General features: G+C 42.5%; 1 protein-coding gene across 3 annotated transcripts in view; it reads right to left on the reverse strand.

Moving 5' to 3' along the window:
- LOC107155896 (zinc finger protein 665-like) overlaps positions 1–22,504 on the reverse strand; it is a 42,412-nt gene that overhangs the window by 10,498 nt on the left and 9,410 nt on the right. The window contains exons 3-5 of one of the 3 annotated variants that reach the window (XR_007341315.1): positions 19,037–19,187; positions 18,663–18,758; positions 8,415–11,333 (exon numbers count right to left, since the gene is read on the reverse strand). Coding sequence is in view for 2 of the 3 variants with exons in the window: in XM_048785303.1 (XP_048641260.1) it covers positions 8,596–11,333; positions 18,663–18,758; positions 19,037–19,187 (2,985 nt within the window). In the remaining variant the exon portion in view is untranslated. Of the gene's footprint in view, positions 1–8,016; positions 11,334–18,240; positions 18,295–18,662; positions 18,759–19,036; positions 19,188–22,504 lie in introns of those variants that run through there. The other 2 variants (XM_048785303.1, XM_048785304.1) reach the window with 2 other exon arrangements.

The raw sequence follows: 22,504 nt of genomic DNA on the forward strand, positions 1-22,504 counted from the left end.
GATCCTCAGAACTATATAATAAGCAACGTGACTGCAGCCTAAATAATGACCAGCTTTCTAGAACACCTCTAGTTAAATAAAATGAAGCCACAAGGATATCCATATTTTAAATTATGTTGCTTTTTTCTTATGACAAAGAAAAACTATATCAAAAGCAAATTGGTTTTCCTTGATTAAATTTTAAAGTCTGTGCCTTCTGCCAAAGTGATGACTAGTGTGAGCTCCTGGCTTGTTTCCATGGCCCATTACTGGAGATGCCATAGCAAGTAAAGCTATGTGTGGATCCAGAGAACTAAAGACCAGTCATGTAAGGGCCGAGAGACAGATGCTGAGGAAAACCTGAACTGTAATCTTTACACAGACTTTGCTTTTTCTCCTGTACTTATTATCTCCCATCTCCCCTGGGCCACATATTAGCATGGAATTGTACATGAGATGACAGTCTCTGTCTCGGCTAAGCCACCTTCCTCGGCAGCCAACTTAATAGACAGAATTAGGAAAAATTGAAAGATAGTTATTTCTTCTAAAATGCAATATATGCATTTCTCCAAAACCTAGTAAGAGTATTAGCAGAATCGGTAACAATCCTAGTACAAGAACTAGTTTAATGCCTAAAGGAATATGCCGTAATTTTATCTTTAGAAAAACACGTGTCCAGACCTTGGTTTCTAGTTATCATCTCCCACTAAGTGGAACCATTAGTAGAATCACAGAATCAGATTATTCCAAGGCCAAACAGGCTGGAGAGTGGGGAGCTGAGGCAGGAGGATCACAAGTTCAAAGCTAGCCTCAGCAAAAGTGAGGTGTTAAGCAACTCAATGAGACTCTGTTTCTAAATACAAAATGGAACTGGGGATGTGGCTCAGTGATTCAATCCCTCTTACCACCACCCCCAAAGGGGGGGGGGATTGAAGGGAAGTGACATTATAATGGATGGCAGAGCAAGGAAATCCCCAACAGGAATAACTGTTGAACTGACAAAACTGATAGGATTATCCTCTGCAGAATTATAGAATCTAAACCTTCCAGCCACCAGATGAAGGCTTGGTAAAGAAGCGGGTCAGGGTCAGGGTTGTGGCAGCACCTTTGTAGTCAGAAGATGCTGTGGCTGTTTAAAGTACCCATCTGCCATGGCCTGCACCCCACCCAGAGCATCAGCCTAAAGGATGAGCCAGTGTTCCAGGTTCAGGTTGCATGAGGGGGAGGAACTGTGGCTGTGGGTTCGCCTGTTTGCTGCTGTCTATGAAACTGTCACCAGAGCTTCTCTTAGTTTTACTAAACTCTGAATGGTCAGTGTCTTCCTAGGTAGTTTGCACCTAAAGCATTTAGGTGCCTACAGATACTGGCTGCAGCAGCTTGGGGCAAGGAACTCTTGTGATGGGCAAGAGACAAAGGAAGACATGAAGAGGAAGAGGGTGAAGGGAGATATGTGGAGGAAGGCAGCTTTTAACAACTTTCATGGGTACAGGAAAGGTACACATTGCCAGAGAGGGACACATCTCAAAATGACCCAAGGAAGAAGGCCCTGTGTTCTCACCTTGAACTCACCTTCAGGATCTAAGCTGGAAGTGAAGGCCAAGCTCTGAAGGGGCCCCCAGCAGAAAACCAACCTGCAAAAGCTAAGAGTATTTTCCCCCCTTTTCCTACCCTACTTCCACACACAATGGGCTAAATGATTATGTCCTCCCCGTTTCATATGTTAAAATCCAAACCCCAAAATGATAGTATTAGTTAAGATCTTCGGGAAGTGATAGGGTCAAGGGGATGGCACCGTCATGAATGGGACTAGTGGCCTTATAAAAGAGACCTCAGAGTTACTCTTACTGCTAAGTGAGGACACAGAAAGAAGTTGGTGGTCTCTAACCCAGAAGAGGCCCTCACCTGAACTTGACCATGCTGCACCCTGATCTCAGACTTCAGTCTCCAGAGCTGTAAGAAAATAAATGTCAGTTGTTTATACACAACCAGGCTGATGCTGTCACAGCCACCCAAGGCAGATGGCTTCCACTGTCCTACAACTGCAGCATGTCTACTCTGCGGACATTCCCATACGTGTGTATCACAGGTGTGTTTCTCTAGAGCAGTTTTCCAATTTTTTTTTCCACTTTAAGCCTTAGAAAGTAATGAATCTCACTTTGCCACCCAAGACAGTGTACACGTGCACTCACTCATTCAGCAAGTTTTGATGAGTGCTTACTGCACACCACGCTGTGTTCCAGGTGCCACTATGGCAGTGAGCAGAGCAAACCAAGGTCCCTGCCCTCTCATGGGGAAGAAGACAAGCAACAGAACACGGGGCATGGTGGAGGGTAATAAAAGGGTTCTGCAAAAAAGGAAAAGGAGAAGCGGACAGTTGAAGAGGCGGGAGCTTCGTTTGAAGCAGGTTTATTAAGGTGACTGAAAAAAAGAAGTGGAGATGGTGCGGGGGAGAGGCACCGAGGGACCTGAAGGAAAGTGTATCCCAGGAAGAAGGGACAGAGAGAGGATTTCACAGAACAACATGTCTTATTATCATGCTGCTTCCTCATGTTTTCTGAACTATTTATTTTAAAAAGCACACCAGTCCACTAAGTTGATTCCACAGCCCAGAATCATGGGTCACCATGTCCCACAGTTTGAAACCAATGTTGTTGGAAAGGGGGCAGCATCCTCAGGAGAGCTGGCTGCCATCTGTAGCACCTTCCAAAGGCTCTACCTATTCACTAGGGACACCTTGCCGTGAGGATTCCCAAGGACTCCCAGGAGCCTTGGACCTGCACTGTGCACACACCCTGACTGCCTTGGGCCAGGGAGGAGTGAGCTCTCTCTGGTCTATTTTATAAGGGCACCAATCCCACTCAGTCACCTCCCAAAAGCCCAACCTAACACTTGCACAGGCAGATTAGGGTTTCAACAAATGAATTCTGAGGGGACAAACATTTAAGAGAATCAAAATCAAATTATTACACATTAATGAATACACAAACATAATAAACTGGAGTTGGATATTTTAATATCAATAAGCCTCAAAGCCGTAGTTTAAGATGAAAATTAAGTATAAAATAATACTACCAGTGATAGAAAAATATGCACAACTTTGGATACATGCTGAGAGCGCCACGTAGGACACACTGGACCTTGATAACACCAAAATTTGAAAGGGACTGTAGCCAGGAGGAGGTGTGTGGGATTAAGGGAGACTCAGAGGTCTTTCCTCCACTGGAGTGGCGACAGTACACTGGAATTTATGGAAATATCTCATACAAAGTCTCCACAGTGGCCAGTGGCTGGGCAGGATCTCAGACCAGAACAAGACAAGAGCTCAGACATAAGACAAAAAAAAAAAAAAAAAGGAAATAAAAGGCATCCAAGTCAGAAAGGAAGAAGTAACATCATTTCTATTTGCAAATGACATGATCCCCCAAAGAGTGTACCCAAAAAGTCCTGTTAGAATTCACAAATGAATTCAATAAAGTTGCAGGATACAAAATCAATATACAAAAGATCAATAGTACCGCTATATGCAGATCACAGCCTAGTTAAAAATATGTCAAGAAAACAATCTTGTTTATGATAACATAAAAAAATACTTAGGAATAAACTTCACCCCAAGGGGAAAATGTTTTTACACTAAAAACTATAAAACAATGAACAAAACTGAAGATGACACAAAAAGGCTGTGTGGATCAGATATTCTGTGTGGATCAGAATAATTGCTATTGTTAATATTCCATATAACCAAATCAATATACCTATTTAACACAATCCCTACCAAAACACCAATGGTATTCTCCCCAAAAGAAAAAAAAATCTATATAAAAAAATTTATATAGAACCACATACACACACCAACCTTAATAGCAAAGCAATACTTGGGAAGAAAAACAGGTATCATACTTCCTGATTTTAAGTGATATCACAATGTTGTAATAGCTAAAGCAGTATAGTACTGGCATAAAAACCCAAACAGACCAATGAACAGGACAGAGAGTCCAGAAATGAACCCACACATAGGTAGTCAACTAATTTTTAAGAAGTGCACCAAAAGGACACAATAGGAAAGGGACAGTATCATCAACTAAGGGTGTCTGACCAAATGGAAAAGAATTCAGCTGGACCTTTACCTCACACCATATACAAAATCCAACTCAAAATTGGTAAAAAAAAAATTATATATATGTATATTCCAAAAGTTCATGCTGTAAACATTAAAAATATGTGAGACTGTATCAGACTAAAAAGCTTCTGCATAGTAATGGAACAATCAACAAAATGAAAAGGCAACTTACAGACTAGGAAAAGATATTTGCAAATGGCATGTCTGATAAGGGATTAATATCCAAAATATATAAAGAACCCTTACAACTCAACAGCTGAAAAAAAATCCCAACTTAAAAATGGGCAAAAGGGGCTGGGGTTGTAGCTCAGTGGAAGAGCGCTTGCCTAGCACGCATGAGGCATTGAGTTGGATCCTAAGCACCATATTAAAAAATATAAAGTTATTTTTTTAAAAAAAAATCACTTAAAAGGGGGTATGGAAGGCAAAGGACCTAAACAGGCATTTCTTCAAAGAAGATATTAAAATGGGCAACAAATATAAGTATCCAACATCACTGGTCATCAGGGAAATGCAAATTAAAGTCTCTATGAGATACCACCTCACACCCACAAGAATAATGATAATAAAAAAGACAAGAAGCTGGATGCAGTGACCAACAGTGGCTCAGGAGGCTGAGGCAGGAGGTTTACGAGTTCAACCTCAGCCTCAGCAACTTAGTGAGGCCCTAGGTAACTTAGTGAGATCCTGTCTCTTAATAAAGTATAGGAAAAAAGGGCTGGTGGGTGCTGGGATTGTGGCTCAGTGGTAGAGAGCCCCTGTCTTTTCTCACCATGATCCCAGCACCCTACCTGGTTCCTAGGACAAATGACAAGAGTAGTGACGTGGAGCTGGGAGGTGGGCCAGGACTTGAAGAATTCCTATGATCTTAGCTGAGCACTGGTGCTTGACCTTGGGGGTGTGATGAACCCTCTTTTGGGAAACATGATATACTCCCACATAGGTGACTCAGCAAAGTGGCTCAGCAGCTTCAGGGACTCCTGGGTCTCCTCAGCAGGTCCTCAGTGAGGAGGGTGCTGCTCAGTTGGGAGAGACCATTTGCTCAGGAAGTTTGAGATTATGATCCAGAGAGAAAGGATGGGGCTCCAGGACCCAAGAGGGAAGAGAAGAAGGAGGCACTTGCCTGACTCCTGCCCTCTGTACCTCCAGGGCCATGGAGGAAAAGTCAAGTAATTCTTGAAAAATAGAGCAGAGGGATTTGCTCTTCAATACGTCCAAATCCACTGTAAAGCAGAGGCAATAAAAACACAGCCCTCTTGAGCATAATTAAGAATCATCCCAGTAAAAAAGAACAAAAATCAGTCAAGCAGCCACACAAATGCATCGAGACTGCAGGCCGCAGGGTGTGGTGGCATACACCTGCAATCCCAGCCACTCAGCAGGCTGGGGCAGGAAGATCTTAAGTTGGAGGCCAGCCTCTGCAACTTAGAGACCTTGTCAAAAGTAAAAAATATGGCAACCCTGGGTTTCATCCCCAGTATACACACACACACACACACACACAACTGAAGAGAAAGCCAATGCAACTCCAGGGTCAAAGCAAAGAAAATACAGCTCTGTAATGACCTCTCATCACAAACCCCTCATGAGAACCCACACTGGCTCTCCCTGAAAAACCAAGCTGGACGACATGGTGGGATGGTGACTGGTCTCCAGGGCACACAGGCCAGCCCTGGGGCTCAGCAGCTTAGTACAAGATAAAGATAGTATCATTAAATGGCATGAGCACAATTACCAATTCATTGGGAAAAGACCAGATCCTTAAATCAAACCACGGTTTATTTTAAAAATGGAAAAAGGAAGCTGGGCCTGGTGCACACAACTACTGTGCCCAGCTACTGGAAAGACTGAGGCAGGAGGATGGCTGAGTTTGGGAGTTTGAGACCAGCCTGGGCAGCACAGTGAGACTCTCAGAAAAAGGTCAATGAGTAATGTGTTTGTTTTTTTAAAGGACTGTTTTGTATAAAGAGAAATAAGGATACTTATACACAACTAGGTCCCCAAAGGAAATTCCCTGCACTATCTTTCTTTCAAACAAGAAATAATATCTCAGGGCTGGGGTTGTGGCTCAGTGGTAGAGCACTTGCCTAGCACATGTGAGGCACTGGGTTCCATCCTCAGCACCACATAAAGATACATAAAGGTATTGTATCCATCTACAACTAACAATATTTTTTTAAAAAAATAATGTCTCTTCATGACAATGGACATTTACAGAACAGAAAACAAATGCTGAAATAATTTTCTCCTCAGACAGCCACAGAGTGTTCTTGTAAATTACATAATTGGAGGAATGGTAACTGGAGACTGAACCCAGGCCTCATGCTTGCTAAGCACACCCTCTACCACTGAGTTAGAGTTCAGAACCTGAATTACATTTTTAAAAAGGTATCCCTCTTCAAAGTGAGGATGTCTTATAGCTCCAAATAACCAAAGAATCTTAACTCCAACAGGCTTGGATTCTCTCAGTGGCAGAGCTGATTCACTGAGCCCTGCCCAGCAGAGTGAGGTCTTCCATCAGCTCACAGCCTCCACCCACCCAGCCCTGAGTCATAGGATGCAACCGTGTTCACACCCATGTGCTCTGTGATCTGTATCTAGATGCACTAGGGGATGCTACCAAGCAGGTTCTAAAATTCTACCATTCCTTCTGCCTGTATTAGCTCATAGATTATTTTGGCCCTTCTTATGTGTGGAGATTACTGCAGTCTCAGATTTTTGTTTATTAAAACTGTTCAATCAGTTACAGTCATCCTTCTTGATCGCCAAATTACTTCTAATTTGGCCACTGGAGCCCCTCCAAACTAGCTGCTGTGTTCTTCATTGCCCTTCAATCTGAGCATTTCCTTGGTTTCCTACCCAGGAGGCCCTAGGTTCACTGTGGATGCCTCAGGACCCCAAATCACCAGCTATTCCTCCACAGAGTTCCCTTTCCCTTGGTGGCAATGCTAGGCACAGAATCTACTGATCACTATACTGGTAACACTCTTTTTTAATATTTATCTTTCAATTTTCGGTGGGCACAACATCCTTATTTTATGTGGTGCTGAGGATCGAACCCAGCGCCCCGCACATGCCAGGCGAGCGCGTTACCGCTTGAGCCACGTCCCCAGCCCTGGTAACACTTTTTAAAGGCCCTGTCAATGAACAGATGTGGAAATAATTTTTTAAGTTTCCAACTCATATTTATCACTACGGGGAGTTTTCCCTGAAGAATTTGATTCTTGTCACCTCTTAAACTGGAAATTTTTGCTTCATCCTAAAATATACACAAAATAGGTTAAAAATAGCATCAATATTACTAACATGGAAATTAATGAGTGACATTACCATTTTCTTTGACCCTTCTTGTTCCTGAAAAATGTTTCAACTAAGGATGCATAGTTATGATACTGGGTTCAAAAGTCTCTGATAATTTCTGTGTGGTTGATTTACCAATGTGAAATAACCTTGAGTATTCTCTTCATTTTCAATTTTAAAACCTGCTTTTATTTCCTTTTGCATATATAAATAATCATTTTCAAAAGTCAAAACTTCATAAAAAGGTATACATATATATACACATGTCCCCTCAACTCTTACATAAAAGATAACATGCTACATATAGTTTCTTATATTTTGCTTTCCTCAGTATAATAATATGCTGTGGTACAGTACTCAAATTTGTCAAATGTCACTCAATGCATACTGTACTGTTAAGCTACAAAGAAGCATTGGTGGCATCAGTGTGGGAAGTCTGTCCTAACAGTTATTAAGCTGTGGGGCAACATTTTTCACTGGCAACTGCACTGAGTTTCACCATGAAAACCAAAGGTACACAACATAAGCATGCTACCTACTCACATTCAGAAGCCCTACTCACCTCAAGTCCTCTTCAAATAACTAAAGTGACAGCTTGCTGCAGCAACTTGTGCTTTTTCAAAAACCTTTATCATCCAAAGATTAGACACATCTCACATCATATTTTCAAAATTTGGAATCAAGTCTGAAACATGACTTCAGCATTACATTTCTAGAAGCATCAGGCGTGCCCCATCACCTAAATTAATAATGTTCCCTTAGTGTTTTTCTATTTACTTTTTCAATTTAGTTTGATTATTTTGGAGCTTACGTGCACATGAAATGCCCACACAATTTCACACCCATATCAGTTACCTCATGTGCAGTAAGCTGTGACCATAAATGGCTTTACACTTTCACTGTTCACTTTTCCCCGTGCTTTCTCTGCAATGTGCACTTGATATGTTGGTGGATACTAATGTACACAGGATGTCTCAGGGCGCTCTCCCATTTGAGTCCTCTGACATGTAGTTAAGACATGACACAAAGTCTTCCCATATTCATTTTGTAGAGAGTCATCTAGCCCGTCTCCCTTGTGTTGAAGACTGAAGTTATACATGAGGGCTGCCACGTGATTACATTCACGTCACCTCCTGCAAATCCTCCTGGTGCAACAAAGTCTGACTCCACACAGGAGGAAGGGGTACATTTATTACAATTCAGGGTGTCATTCTCCTGTGAATCACCTGATGACTAGTGAGAGCTGCCTTCTTGCAGAAGGCTTTCCCACATTTATTACATGCATAGGGCTTCTCCCCTGTGTGTCCCTGTTGATGAACTGTGAGGGCCGACTTCATACTGAAGGATTTCCCACATGTACTACATATATAAGGCTTCTCCCCAGTGTGAGTCCGCTGGTGGTTGATGAGGTTTGACTTCACATAAAAAGCCTTTCCACATTCATAACATTCAAAGGGGTGTTTCCCTGAGTGAGTTCTCTGATGTACAGTGAGGTGTGATTTCATACAGAAAGACTTGTCACATTCACTACATTTGTAGGGTTTTTCATCTGAGTGAATTCTCTGATGTATGGTTAAGGCTGACTTATAGCAGAAGGATTTCCCACATTCATTGCACTCATGGGGTTTCTCCCCAGTGTGTGTTCGCTGGTGTTCAATGAGGTGTGACTTCTGGAAGAAGGTTTTCCCACATTCCTTACATTCATAGGGCTTCTCTCCTGTGTGTGTCCGATGGTGTTTAGTGAGGTGTGACTTCTGGAAGAAGGCTTTCCCACACTGTTTACAATCATAGGGCTTCTCGCCTGTGTGTATTCTCTGATGTTGACTGAGGGCTGACTTCATATAGAAGGATTTCCCACAGTCATTACATTTGTAAGGTTTCTCCCCTGTATGAGTTCTCTTATGTACAGTTAGGGTTGACTTGTGGCGAAAGGCTTTCTGACACTCATTACATTTGTAAGGTCTCTCCTCTGAGTGCGTCCTCTGATGATCGGTGAGGTTTGACTTCATGGTAAAGGCTTTCCCACATTCACCACATACATGGGGTTTCTTTCCTGTGTGATTCCTCTGATGGATATTAAGATGAGACTTCACGTAGAATGACTTTTCACATTCATTACATTTGTAAGGTTTCTCTCCAGTGTGAGTTCTCTGGTGTATAATGAGGGTGGATTTCATATGAAAAGACTTCCCACATTCAGAACATTCATGTGGTTTCTCCCCGCTGTGAGTTCTCTGATGTTTAGTAAGAGCTGACTTTTTGTAAAAGGATTTCTCACACTCGTTGCATTTGTAAGGTTTCTCCCCTGTGTGGGTCCGATGGTGTACAACAAGGATTGAATTCATAGAGAAAGATTTGCCACACTCATTACATGTATAGGGTTTCTCTCCTGTGTGAATTTTCTGGTGTTTAGTGAGATTTGACTTCACACAAAAGGTTTTCCCACACTCATTACAGTCGTAGGGTTTCTTCCCTGTGTGAGTTACCTGATGGATAATCAGGGCTGACTTATAGCAGAAGGATTTCTCACACTCAGTACATTTGTAAGGCTTCTCTTCTCTGTGCTTCCCCTGATGGACATGTAGGGCTGACTTATAGTAAAAAGATTTCCCACAGTCAGTACATGTATAGGGTTTTTCCCCTGTGTGGGTTCTCTGATGGTCAGCAAATTGTGACTTCTGGAAGAAGGTTTTCTCGCATTCGCTACACTTGAAAGGCTTCTCCCCTGTGTGTGTCTTCTGGTGTTTGGTGAGGTTTGACTTCACAGAGAAGGACTTCCCACATTCCTGACATTCAAAGGGCTTCTCTCCTGTATGGATTCTTTGATGATGAGTGAAGTTGGACTTGGCATAGAAGGATTTCCCACACTCATGGCACTTATAGGGCTTCTCTCCCGTATGGATCCGCTGATGGACTTTGAGGGCTGAGTGATAGCGGAAAGGTTTCCCACAGTCATCACATACATACAGCTTCTTTCCTGGCTGTGTCCTCTGCTGGTCCCCGAGAGGGGACTTCACAGGGGCTTTTCCACGTGCCTTATGTTCACGGCGTTTCTGTCTTCGGTTAGTTCTCTTCGAGTCAGTGAGCTGTGATTTCTGGAAGGTTTTCCCACGTTTACTACTTTTATGAGGTTTCTCTTGTGTATGGGTCCTCTGATGGTTAGTAAGTTGGGACTCCTGGCCAAAAGATTTCTTGCAACGACTGCATTCAAAGGTGTTCTCCCCTGTGCAAGTTCCAGGAGCTTGAGTGAGACGGGGCTCCTTGCTGGCACCCTCATTTTCACTGGCTTCCTGGGTTTTCTCCTCCATGTTAACTTGCTGGTCCTCACAAACCACTGATTTCTCACACCCATTAACTTCAGAGCAATCTGTCCTCATCTGACATTCTTGAGGGATGTCAGGGACTGACATGGCAATGGTACTTCCTGTGGGTTCCTCGTGGTCACAGGGCTTCTCTCCTGCCTCTGCCGTCTGGGGTGAGGTGGTGGCTGCTTGTTCAGGGGCGGCTTCTCCACCATCATTATCTTCCAAAGGTGGTCCCACAGCTTGAACTTCCTGTTGCTCAGTAAGACCCTCATTACCACCCAGAGATTCCTCACCGTGGTTACACGCATCAGACTTCTGCTCAGTCTGACTGTTTTCTTGCTCACAGTCAAGAGGCAACTTCCCATGTTCAGTGAGTGCACTGGAGTTCCTACTTGAATCCTTTTTATCAGTAACACTTGATTCTGAAATACATTTCTCACTCACTCCACGTGAGTCATTTTCACAGGGTGTTTTTCCTGAAGAAACAGGGTTTGTGTCCAGATTAAGTGTGTTTCCAGAAATGTTCTCTCTCTTCTTACTCAGTGTGTTGTTGTGTAGGAGGGACGCACAGCACAAGTGTTCGTCTGGGTTTTCCTGACTTCTCTTTACCAGATCACTTAGCTTCTGGGCTTCTAGAAATGAGAAAAATTAAGTGTACATTAAAAACATTAACACATATCCACAATAGTGACTTGTTATATCACTGAATCCCTATTTTCAGGCCCAGGCTCCTGGGATGAAATCCCATGGCTTACATTTCTCCTTGGTTTAGAAAAATATAAGACACACCTGCTAGAGTAGAAGTGGATGAGTAAAACTAGCAATGAATACACATATATTTGCAATTTGAAAAAATATGACCTGCACAGCAGAAAAGAGAAGGGGAAATGAAATAGTGAGCTGAGGGCTGAGCACATCCGAGAAACCCACAAAAAGGGATAAGCACAAGAGGTGCAGTGAGAAGGGCGTCCTGGAGAAGGACCTCAGGGCGGCTTAGCTGAGGGGTAAGACATACCCATAGAGCCCGCTGTCCAGGTGCCAACAGATGAATACATTTATGTAAGCAAGGTACCCTTACAAAAATCCACAATCAATACCTCCTAAATAATCAATCACTCCCAAACACAAGTCACAAGTCTGACACATAATTTTACCCCCAGGGCTTACTGTTCTGGCTTTTGCTCCACTAAAACTTACATACCCTCCAGAAAATGCATTTCCGTCTCTCTCTCTCACCTTTTTAAAATCAGGCCTCTTAGCCTGCATTTTCTTAAAAAATTGGAAGCAGTCACTATGTACACTTTTCATTAACACAACTTTGGAAAGTATAAACTTTATCCCAATAGCACTTGATAAACAGTAAACTTCAAAATATTTCATACCATTTGTTTACTTGTCAGGATTATAACATATGCTCCTAGCAGGTGTTACTGTGCTCTCTCTAGTTGCCTTTGAATGGCTCTGAGTAGACACCTGGCCAGTGGTCCTCAACAAGCAATGTGCAATAGGGTTACTGGAAACTTTTATTCAAAACCTAGGGTATACTGTTATGGATGATATCAACCTATATTTTTATGACTTGGAATCTATGGGAATGTGATGTAGGCCTATGTACTCAAGAAATGCTTTCTACATAAACATATCTATTAATGCAACAGAAGAACATATCAATTATATATTACACATAAAAAGAATAATAAAAGGAGACCCTTCAAATGGTGACTAAAGCCTCAGGTAATAAACATATGGATGTCATACGGATGTCATGGGATATGATTAAGTCTGAGTCTCCTGAAGCTCAGTAACCAAAAAAAAGGGGGGGGAACTTTATGAAGGGGAGATTAATTTTTTTTGTTTTAAATTTTCTTTAGTTGTAGTTGGACACAACAACTTTATTCTATTTATTTATTTTTATGTGGTGCCAAGGATCAAACCCAGGGCCTCGCACATGCTAGGCGAGCGCTCTACTGCTGAGGCACACAACCCCAGCCCAGAGATTAACATTGACCAGAGTAATTAAGAAGCACTTCAAAACAAAGGTAAAGCTGGGTGCAGTGACGCACACCTGTAATCCCAGTGGGGGCAGGAGGATCACGAGTTCTAAGCCAGTCTCAGCAACTTAATGAGGCCCTAAGTGATTCAGCAAGACCCTGTCTCTGAATAAAATACAAAAAAGGGCTGGGGATGTGGCTCAGTGGTTAAGCACCCTGGTTTCAATCCTTGGTACCAAAAAAAAAAAAAAAAAAAAACCAAATAAATAAAAAAATGTAAAAACTTTAGCACAAACAAGTCATGTGTAAAATAACACCTGGAACATCAACCACATGCCAGGCTCAGTATGAGCCCTTTCTCACAGATCCAGACTGGCAAACCTCAAGAAGAAGAGGCGAGGATGTTGTAATAATTAGTAATACTGGGCTGGGGATGTGGCTTAAGTGGTAGCGCGCTCACCTGGCATGCGCGGGGCTCTGGGTTCCATCCTCAACACCACATAAAAATAAAAAATAAAGATATTGTGTCCACCTAAAACTAAAAAAATAAATATTTCTTTAAAAAAATTAGTAATACTTAGGAGGTCAGGTCATATGGAACTTATAAGTTTTTGAGCAGTAACAACAACAACAAAATGAACACAGACTGGTGTGGTGTTTGTGTTACGAGGAGGTGTCTTGAACTGGGCATGGTGGTGCACACCTGTAATCCCTGCAACTTGGGAGGCTGAGACAGGAGAATTGAAAGTTCAAAACCAGCCTCAGCAACTTAGCAAGACCTTGTCAAGAAATAAAAAAGGGCTGGGGAGGTGGCTCTGTGGTTAAATGTCCTTGGGTTAAGTCTCCAGTACCTAAAAAAAAAACAAAAAACAAGAGGTGTCTTTAAAGAGGGCAACACTAGGTTTATAGTAGCCCAATGACAACACAAAATGGATTGATTTGCACTTAATATATATAGTTGTCCCTCAATATTAGAGAGGGGTTAGTTCCAGGACTCCTGGCACATGCCAGAATCTGATGCTCAAGTCCCTCATGTAACATGGCATAGTGTTTGACATAACCTACACACATCCTCCATCTCTAGATTTCTTAAACCATCTCTAGATTTCTTATAGTAACTAACACAATGCACATACTACATAAATAGTTATTATACTATATTGTTTAGGGAATATTAAACAAAAATGTCTATGTGTGTTCAGTACAAACACATTTTTTTCATGGCAGGGGTACCGGGCATTGAACTCAGGGGTACTCAGCCACATTTCCCAGCCCTATTTTGTATTTTATTTAGAGACAGGGTCTCACTGAGTTGCTTAGTGCCTCACTTTTTGCTGAGGCTGGCTTTGAACTCGAGATCCTCCTGCCTCAGCCTCCTGAGCCCCTGGGATTACAGGCATGCGACACTATGCCTAGCTCACATATTTTTGCTCCACAGTTGGTTCAATCTGTATCCAATGGGACCTGTGGATACAGAGGATCAATTGTGCTTACAGTTAGGAACTAAATGACCAAAGCACAAGAGAATAGGTTCTGGTTTTGAGTAAGGTCACCAGAAAATAAAAATAGTAGCTACAGAAGAATTTTCAAAGGAAAATTAAAACATATGAGGAACTACAGAAATCAGTATGATGGCCGGATGATTTTCATAGTTGTCAAGACAGAGCAGGAGATAAAAGGGTGGAGTCTCATTATGTGGAAATAAGGAATGTGAAAAGACAACATGGAGATGATGTGAAGGCTAGTCTTTGCCATTTTGATGATGAAGGACTGAAACAGCTCAGATAAAACTGAGAAAAAAGTACAGATGAGACCAGGAGGTAAAGGAGGCAGTTCTCAAAGCACCTGGTAAAGCAGAAAGCTGAAAAAGCTCAGGGACAGGTGAGGCCCTGGAAAATGTTCTAAAGAGACAGCAGAAGACCTCTTCCCAGAGGAGTGATCATGTGATCAAGACTGCTTGAAAATGTGTCTAAATTTTTTTGCACTATTTAAATGTATAAAATACTTAACTGCATGAAAAGTAAAACACACATACACACACACAACTGCTTTTTTGCCTGCTGTTTGGGAAATCCTTTCTTGCTTCAAGGTCACAGATATATTCCCCAGTATTTATAGTTATGACCATTGCTTTTGTCTGAGAGGAACAGGTTGGGCAAGTGAGAGGGGTATGGCTACCCCCAGGGGGCCTAGTTCTTCTGAGCCTTCAGAAATGCTTTGGTTATTTTGGACTTTGTTCTTCTTTACAAATTTTAATATTTCATATCTAATAATTCTAAAATCTGCAGTGCTTCGCATTTTGATTCTCTGCATTCTACTGGTTCCCACAAATGACTTCTTTCTTCCTCGGGGCCCACTAGCTTTCTGTTGTGAGCTTCCTTCTGGTACCTTTCACTTGGGAGTCCTGGGGGCTGAAGAGAGATCCATTCCTTGAGAGAACATGTGTTCTCAGCTGCTGGAGGCCAGGGAAAGCCATAACAGGAGCACGGATGGATCAGTCCAAGCTCTGGTGCCCTATCCTCATCTCCAAGACTCGCTGACCTGGGCCCCAGATGATGAGAACCTGCACATGCCTTCCGACACCTCGATGGCATATCCATATCCATTTTCTGCTAAGTAAGCACTTCTCTGGCTTCATCTCACTGCTAGATTTCTGTTTTCTCTTGGGCATTACAGATTTCCCTTACATTTTAAACAGTCCAACCACGTGCTATCATAATTTACTAAGTTTCTAGTCCTATTGCACTGACAAGGCCCTACAGAGGGTCTGGTTTACTGTTTTGCTGGGAGTGGAGATCCTAGTCTTGCATGAACTCACACACAGCAAGATTTCACCAACCATCCCTTAGGGACTTCTCTTAAGAACAGTACACCACATTCAGCATTTAATTCTCAGTTTTCATCCTAATCTCTCCGTATCATGTAACACAGCTGAACTCCTCCTTTACTTTTTAAAAAAATTAAAATAATACATTCATACAGCTCAAACTTAAAGAGATAGAAACAAAACAAAACAACCCAGGAAGAATGCCATATGCAGTGGCACATGCCTGTCATTCCAGCAGCTTGTGAGGCCAAGGCAGGAGATGGCAAGTTCAAAGCCAGGCCAGGACCCCAGAGCTCAGACTGATCCATCCATGCTCCTGTTATTGACTTTCCCTAGGCTCAGCAACTTAGCAAGATCCTGTCTCAAAATTAAGAATTAAAAAACAGGCTGGGGATGTGGTTCCATGGTTGAGCCAATGACCCTGGATTCAACCCCTGATATTAAAAAAAACAACAACAACAAAGAATTCCCTCTTTCTAGTGCTGATCACCCACTAACTGCCTTCACAGGGCACTGGATGACTTTGGTTCCCTGAGCACCTATCAACAAGTCTGGTGAGTTACTGGTGTGCATGTAGATTACCCTAAGAGAACTGACATCTTTAGTACCCAAGTCTGCCTACCTTCCCGAGTGGCTTCCTAGCCAAGAATACAACATAATTGGAGTCTATTATATTCACAAGTAGTATTTTAATATTTTATATATGTCTTTATACATTCATATCTGTATCGATAATTATATATATATATATATAAAATTTCTTAATACATTTGTTCCTAGCCTTTTTTCCCCTCTTTTTGTTGCTATTTTAAATAAAATCATTTCTTTTTTCTTATCTTCTGACTGGATGCTTTTCATCCAGGTGGAGCATACATATGGTAACAATTTTGTGTCTCCCTTTTAAATTTTTATGCCAATAACTTGCTTTATGGGCTTATTTTCTAATTCATTCAAAATAATATTAAATAATGGTAGTTATCAGAGACATCTTCATTGCTATGATTTAATAAGTCTATAATTCCTCATTAGGTATTAATGAGTTTGGATCGACATTTTTTTTTTCATCTAGCCCAATTTTACTGTTTTTTTTTTTCAATTAAAAAAGGATGTTAAGTTGGTCACAGTGGCACAAGCCTAATCCCAGAGACTCAGGAGGCTGAGGCAGGAGGATCACAAATTCAAAGCTAAATGAAAAATAAGTAAAAATAAAAGGGCTTGGGATGTGGGGATGTGAGAATGTGTCTCAGTGGTTAAGCACCCCTGGGTTCAATCCCTAATTTTTAAAAAGGGGGAAAAATAGTTAAATTTTATTTTAATGCCTTTTGAGCAGCCACAGAGAATTTTTTTCTTCCAGAATATTTTAATACATAGCACATTATCATTTAATTTGCTACTAACTGTATGTGCTAATGTTCTATTTGTGATTCTGACACTCGTATGTAAATAAAAATGACACAGACCAGGGGACCACATGCCAAACACTTCAAAGTTCATGGGCAACACAGGGTTTCTGTCCCACCTCCTCTACTACAAACTTTTTAAAATGTAAAAGCCATCCTGAGCTCCTGTTTCTGCTGGGTTTACTGAACATTTCTTAGTGTTCCATTTTAATTGATCTATTGGCTTGGGCTATCATTTCTTTGTATTTATTAAAAGGCTATTGTAGGGATGACAACACACACCCAACCACTTAGTCTACTCTGAGTTAACATTTCACCACAGCAAGTAAAGTGCAGAAACCTTACAACATACAGATCCTGTGTACACCACTCTGTTGTGGCCAGATACATCACCTCTGCAGACGTAGACATTGACGAACTCATTGCACAGTGATATGGTTTTCATTGTCAAGTCCTAAACTTTCCTTTCCTTTTTTTTTTTTTTTTTTTTGTGTGTGTGTGTAGCTAGGGATTGAATCCAGGACCTGGCACATACTAGGCAAGCCACATCCCCAGCCCAACAGCCATAAATATTCTAAAGAACTTATAAGAACAACTGCCATTTATATTTACACAGCTATTTATCATTACTGTTGCTTTTCCTTCATTTCAGGTTTCCCTCTAGTATCAATTACCTTCATCCTGAAATTTTAGGATTTTTAGAATGACTAGGGAGAATTTTTCTTAGTTTTCCTTCATTTCCATCATTCTTGAAATATATTTCACTGGATCTAGATCCTGGGTTGATGGTTCTTTTTGTTTTGCATATAAAGATGTTATTTCATTGTCCTCTGTCTATGGCTTCTGATGAAAAATCTACAGCCATTCAAACCATTCTTTTCCTGCCTGTAAAGTGCTGGTTTTCTCTGGCACCTTCAAGGTGTCTGACTTGTCTTTGGTTTGGGTGTTCTGACTATGGTGCTGCACCTGGGCCTTTTTGGCCACCTCTCTGTTACCCCCACCACTGCTCTCTGGTGCTTCCCTGCCACACACGTGCTGTCTCCCTGCTGCATTCACACACGTCAAGCACACTCTCACCCCAGAGCCTGGGGCCAGCTGTTCCCTCTGCCTGCAGCCCCCAGAGTCTGGGGACTTGCTTCCTGACTTCCCCCAACTGTCTGCTCAACTGCTGGTCTCTGTAATGGCATTCTCCAGCCACCGTCTCCTGTCATTGCTTCAAGAGCCTTCATTGTCTTGTCGCTGCTCAACACATACATCTGTTTAGTCATGTCCTCCTGCTAGCTTGTGTGGTCGACAAGTTCAGGGATACTGTACTCACCACCATGTCCCCAATGCCAAAAACGTGAGGGGCACATAGTGGGTCTTCAATGAATATCTGCAGAATGAATGCTTTAATTAGTTAATGCCTGGAGGTGGGAATCACATAGAAAAGCATTCATGAAAATGGAGGGAAAATGAATTCTAGAGAAGCTAAGAAAGAAGGTGTCAGATGCGGCAGGTGGGGTTTAGATTCTAGGTGTCAGAATAGTTAATGCCCCTAAAAGTTATGCACCAAGGGAAAGCGTCTATATTTACGAGTGGCAGATGGAAGAGTGCCCCAGGTTAACCAGGCCATTGTGGCCTGCGGTTCACTTACTTCCAAACGCCTGAGGTCTTTATCTAGAAGTTTCTGAGACACAGTCCAAAGGTTCCAACCCTAGAACTGACTCCCACTGGTTTCTTTTCTTGCCTGGTAACACTCACTTGGATAAGCCTGGCCTGGATGCTCTCCCTCTAATGTCCATGGATCTTCTCCTTGCTCCAACCTGAGGATCACGTCTGGTTTGGTGAGGCAATATCCTGTAATGAGACAGAGGTAGGACGTCTGAGGGCTGCCTGGACACGGTGGCCCTGCAAGACAGGAAGGTGCAACTTCGGAAGTCCTACAAAAAGGTGCCTATTTGAAGCTTTCACTGGGGAGGTAAGGACACAACGGTTCTGGCCATGACCACCTTTGACCCCAGAAACACACACAAAAATATCACCAAGCCCCACCAAGGGCTCTGACATTTTGGCAGAGCCACAAACTAAAGGAACAAATATACACTTTTGGGCATTGCACGGGGAAAACTCCTCACCCACGAAGACCAGGTGGCTGTAGTTCTCCAGTGTCACATCCCGGTACAGGATCCTCTGAGTACTGCTCAGGCATAGCCACTCGTCCCGGCTGAAATTCACAGTCACATCATCGAATGACACAGATCCCTGGACGGCACCTTCCTGGTCAATCTGGTGTGATCAGTATTGGGTCACATGAAAGAGACATGTGGAAAATAATCCTTAGCACATTTACTTTGAGAGTCTACCTTGAAACATTATGTAGGTTGCTAATTCCATATCTTATTCTGTTTATCTCTTTATTGGGGAATAAAGAGATAGCATGATAGAAATACTCAGTCAGTATACTTATTAACTCAAAAATTAAGATCCCACCATGTGTCTGAAACTCTTCTAGCTTCACAAGAATATTAAGTTAAATAAATCGTTTTTCTCTCCTGCCTTTAAGGAGCTTAAATTTTAGCAAGGAGTCATATCATAAGTATGAACATTTAACTTGTTCCAAGGAATTACAAGAGCTATGCTAGAATCATTTACTACCAGTGTGGATGCTGGGCACAGTGGCACATGCCTATAATCCCAGATACTTGGGAGGCTGAGGCAGGAGGATCACTAGTTGAAGGCCAATCTGGGCAACTCAAGAAGATTGTCTCAAAAGAAAGTGTGGAGTGGGGTTTGGAGGTACGAGATATATAGCTCAGAGGTAGAACACCAATACAAAATAATCAGTGTCAAATAGCAGCAGAAAATATGGTCCTGTTTTACATAATCAGGCTGGGTTTCAGTGCATGGGACATCATTGCTAATGTGGCACAATTATGAACAAAGATGGAAGCAAAAAACACAGAGCAGATTGAAGCACAGAGCAGGATAAAGGAGAGCAGCCGAGGCTGGGAGAGGCTGAGAGCCATGAGGGTCCTCAGGGTACACAGAGAGTAATCTTGATGCAGCCACTAGGTGCCCACACCAAAGAGACCCCCACCATAACTGTAACACTTAAGCCTCTCTCCTACCAACAAGAGGTTGGCAAAGAATGTCAGCAGGATTTCTGCAGAGAACTCATGGTGGTTGGCAGCTTCCTCTGTCTTATAAAAGCCAGGTTTGCAACTAGATGGTGTCATAGACTCTGCCTCAGGAAAGGGTGCGATGCAAAGGTCAGAGAGCTTGTTGTTGTGCAAAGTTCCTGTTTCTATCTTCCTTAATAAAAACTTGTGAAACCTCTGTCTGACCTAAGAATACCAGATGTACCCGCCCACCATCATGCAGTCACCACACTGAGTATAAATCTAAAAGAATTTCCAAACCTGGGAGCCAGAGATTTTTAGGTATCAGCCCCTCTGGACCACTGCGGCTTAAATAAGCCTGCCTCCTAAAAATTACTGAGTGTCCAGCCTCATCTGTCCTGCATCAATCTGGACCCATCAGCACAGCTTAGCACACTCCAAAATCCTTGGCCACTCAAGCAATAAAATGTTGAGCAGCCCCAATTTATTTATATTTAAGTAAACAGTACGCATCCTGCCCATGCACACAATAATAAGCCCGATTTGCCTCTTTTTCTAGTTAATCGTTCATTGTAGCAATCTACTGTTTTCTTCCCATATGTCAGTGGTGTGTCCTGCCTAGGAGACAGGTGTGACTGCTGAGGACAGTGAGAAGCCAGCTGACCACAAAAGCAATGACAGGCCCCAGGAGAAGCTTCACATTTTACAAGAAATGATACTGCTGCAGTAACGTCCAGCAGGACTGTCTGCTACGGGGAAATGTCCTTCACCGGCACCTACAGGAAGCCAACCAGCTATGGGTGGTGACTGAGCACTTGAATGTGGGAAACATGGCTGAGGAAGTGAATCGTTAATTTTACATTTTTCTTTTCTTGTAATTAGTTTAAATAAAATGTAAGTAGCCACATCTAGCTGGTGTCCACCACCCGGTCAACAATACAGAGAGAAATATGAAGAGTAGGAGGAGAAAAATGAGAGGAATAAGAGACCCACACGAAATTTCTAGACACACACACAAATATCGAAACAAAAAATGGATCAAAAAATCAGATATCAAAAAGATCAACTAAACCAAAAGTCACAGCAATAGAAACTTAAACAAAAAGAAGCACCTAAGAAAAACGAGAATGAAAATCAAATGACAGAGCACGACAGCCCCGTGGGACCTCATCAGACAGGCCACAGGGGTCACTGGAGATCCAGAAGTTGGGGTGGTGGTGGGGGGGGACAGAAAATGTATTTAAAGAAATTAAAGCCAAAACTTTTCCAAATTAAACTAAACTATAAATCCATAGGTACAAGAAGTTCAAAGAACCCTGAAGAGAACAAATACAACTAAAAATACTCTAAGGTGTAGCACAATGAAACTGTTGAAAATCAGGGATGGAAAACTTAGACGTGGGAAGAGAAAGTGCTGCTTTCTCTTTCCTGTCTTTTTTTTAAAGACAGGAATGACAGCAGACCTCCCTCCAGAAACAGGAAACTGCACAAGACTAGAGAAGGACATTTAAAGTACTAACGAAGAAGAAGGAGAAAAAATATAACAGTGACCTAGAATTCAGTATCAAGCAAAAAATATCTTGCCAAAAAAGAAGACAAAATAAACACTTTTACATAAAAGCAAAAGCGAGAGCATCTGTCACCACCAGACCTGTAACACAGGAAATGTTGAAGGAATTCAGAAGGAAAAGGGTGCCAGAGGAAAATTCAGATCTTCACAAACAGATGAAGCAAACCAAAAGACTACATGTTGGGTGCAGAGCAGGCTGAACTGTGTTGTCTGCAGGGCAGGCTGAGCAGATGTTGGCTGCAAGATAGCCCACGCACTCAAACCCCCCTCTATCTGGTCCTTTATCTCCTGTTTGCCTCAAGTCTGAACATTCAACCCTGCTCAAGGCTGAACACTTAACCCCCCCCCCTTGGGCGAACAAGGCAAATTGCAGACCCAGAGGCCCCATTAGATTTGGGCTATAAAAACTCCCTCCTGCTGGGCCCCTCTCTCTCTTGCTATCTTTCTTGCTTTCTCTGTCTCTCTCCTGTGTGTGCTTCCTCTCTCTCTCTCTCTCTCTTTCCTTCTTTCTTTTCTCTTTGTTGCACTGCTGCAATAAAGATGTTTTGGTTGCTCCGAGTGTTGTGGTCACTTTCCTTTCATTGGTGCCGAAACCCGGGAGAGGGTTAAAACCAGTTTTGGGTCCCTCTTCCTTCGGAAGTGCCACTCACTGGACGGTCTGAACCCATTTTCTCGACCGCCAGAACTCCATCCACCACCAACATTCGATTGGTGAGTTTCCCCTTCCTGGAGTCCTAAACCCAATGGTGGTGTCAGGAGGATTTGACTGTTGATTGTCCGGCAAACCTCTCTGCCCACCTGCAGGGAGGAAAGCACCCCACCACAGCCTTCAAGGCCACGGTGGCCCTCAGGGACTCCTTCCTAGGGCAGAATAGACTCCTGGGTTCAAAATTATTCCCTTCCCTTCCCAGCTG

The sequence above is a fragment of the Marmota marmota genome, unplaced genomic scaffold, assembly GCF_001458135.2.
Source record: "Marmota marmota marmota unplaced genomic scaffold, marMar, whole genome shotgun sequence".
In the NCBI taxonomy this organism is placed as follows: Eukaryota; Metazoa; Chordata; class Mammalia; order Rodentia; family Sciuridae; genus Marmota; species Marmota marmota.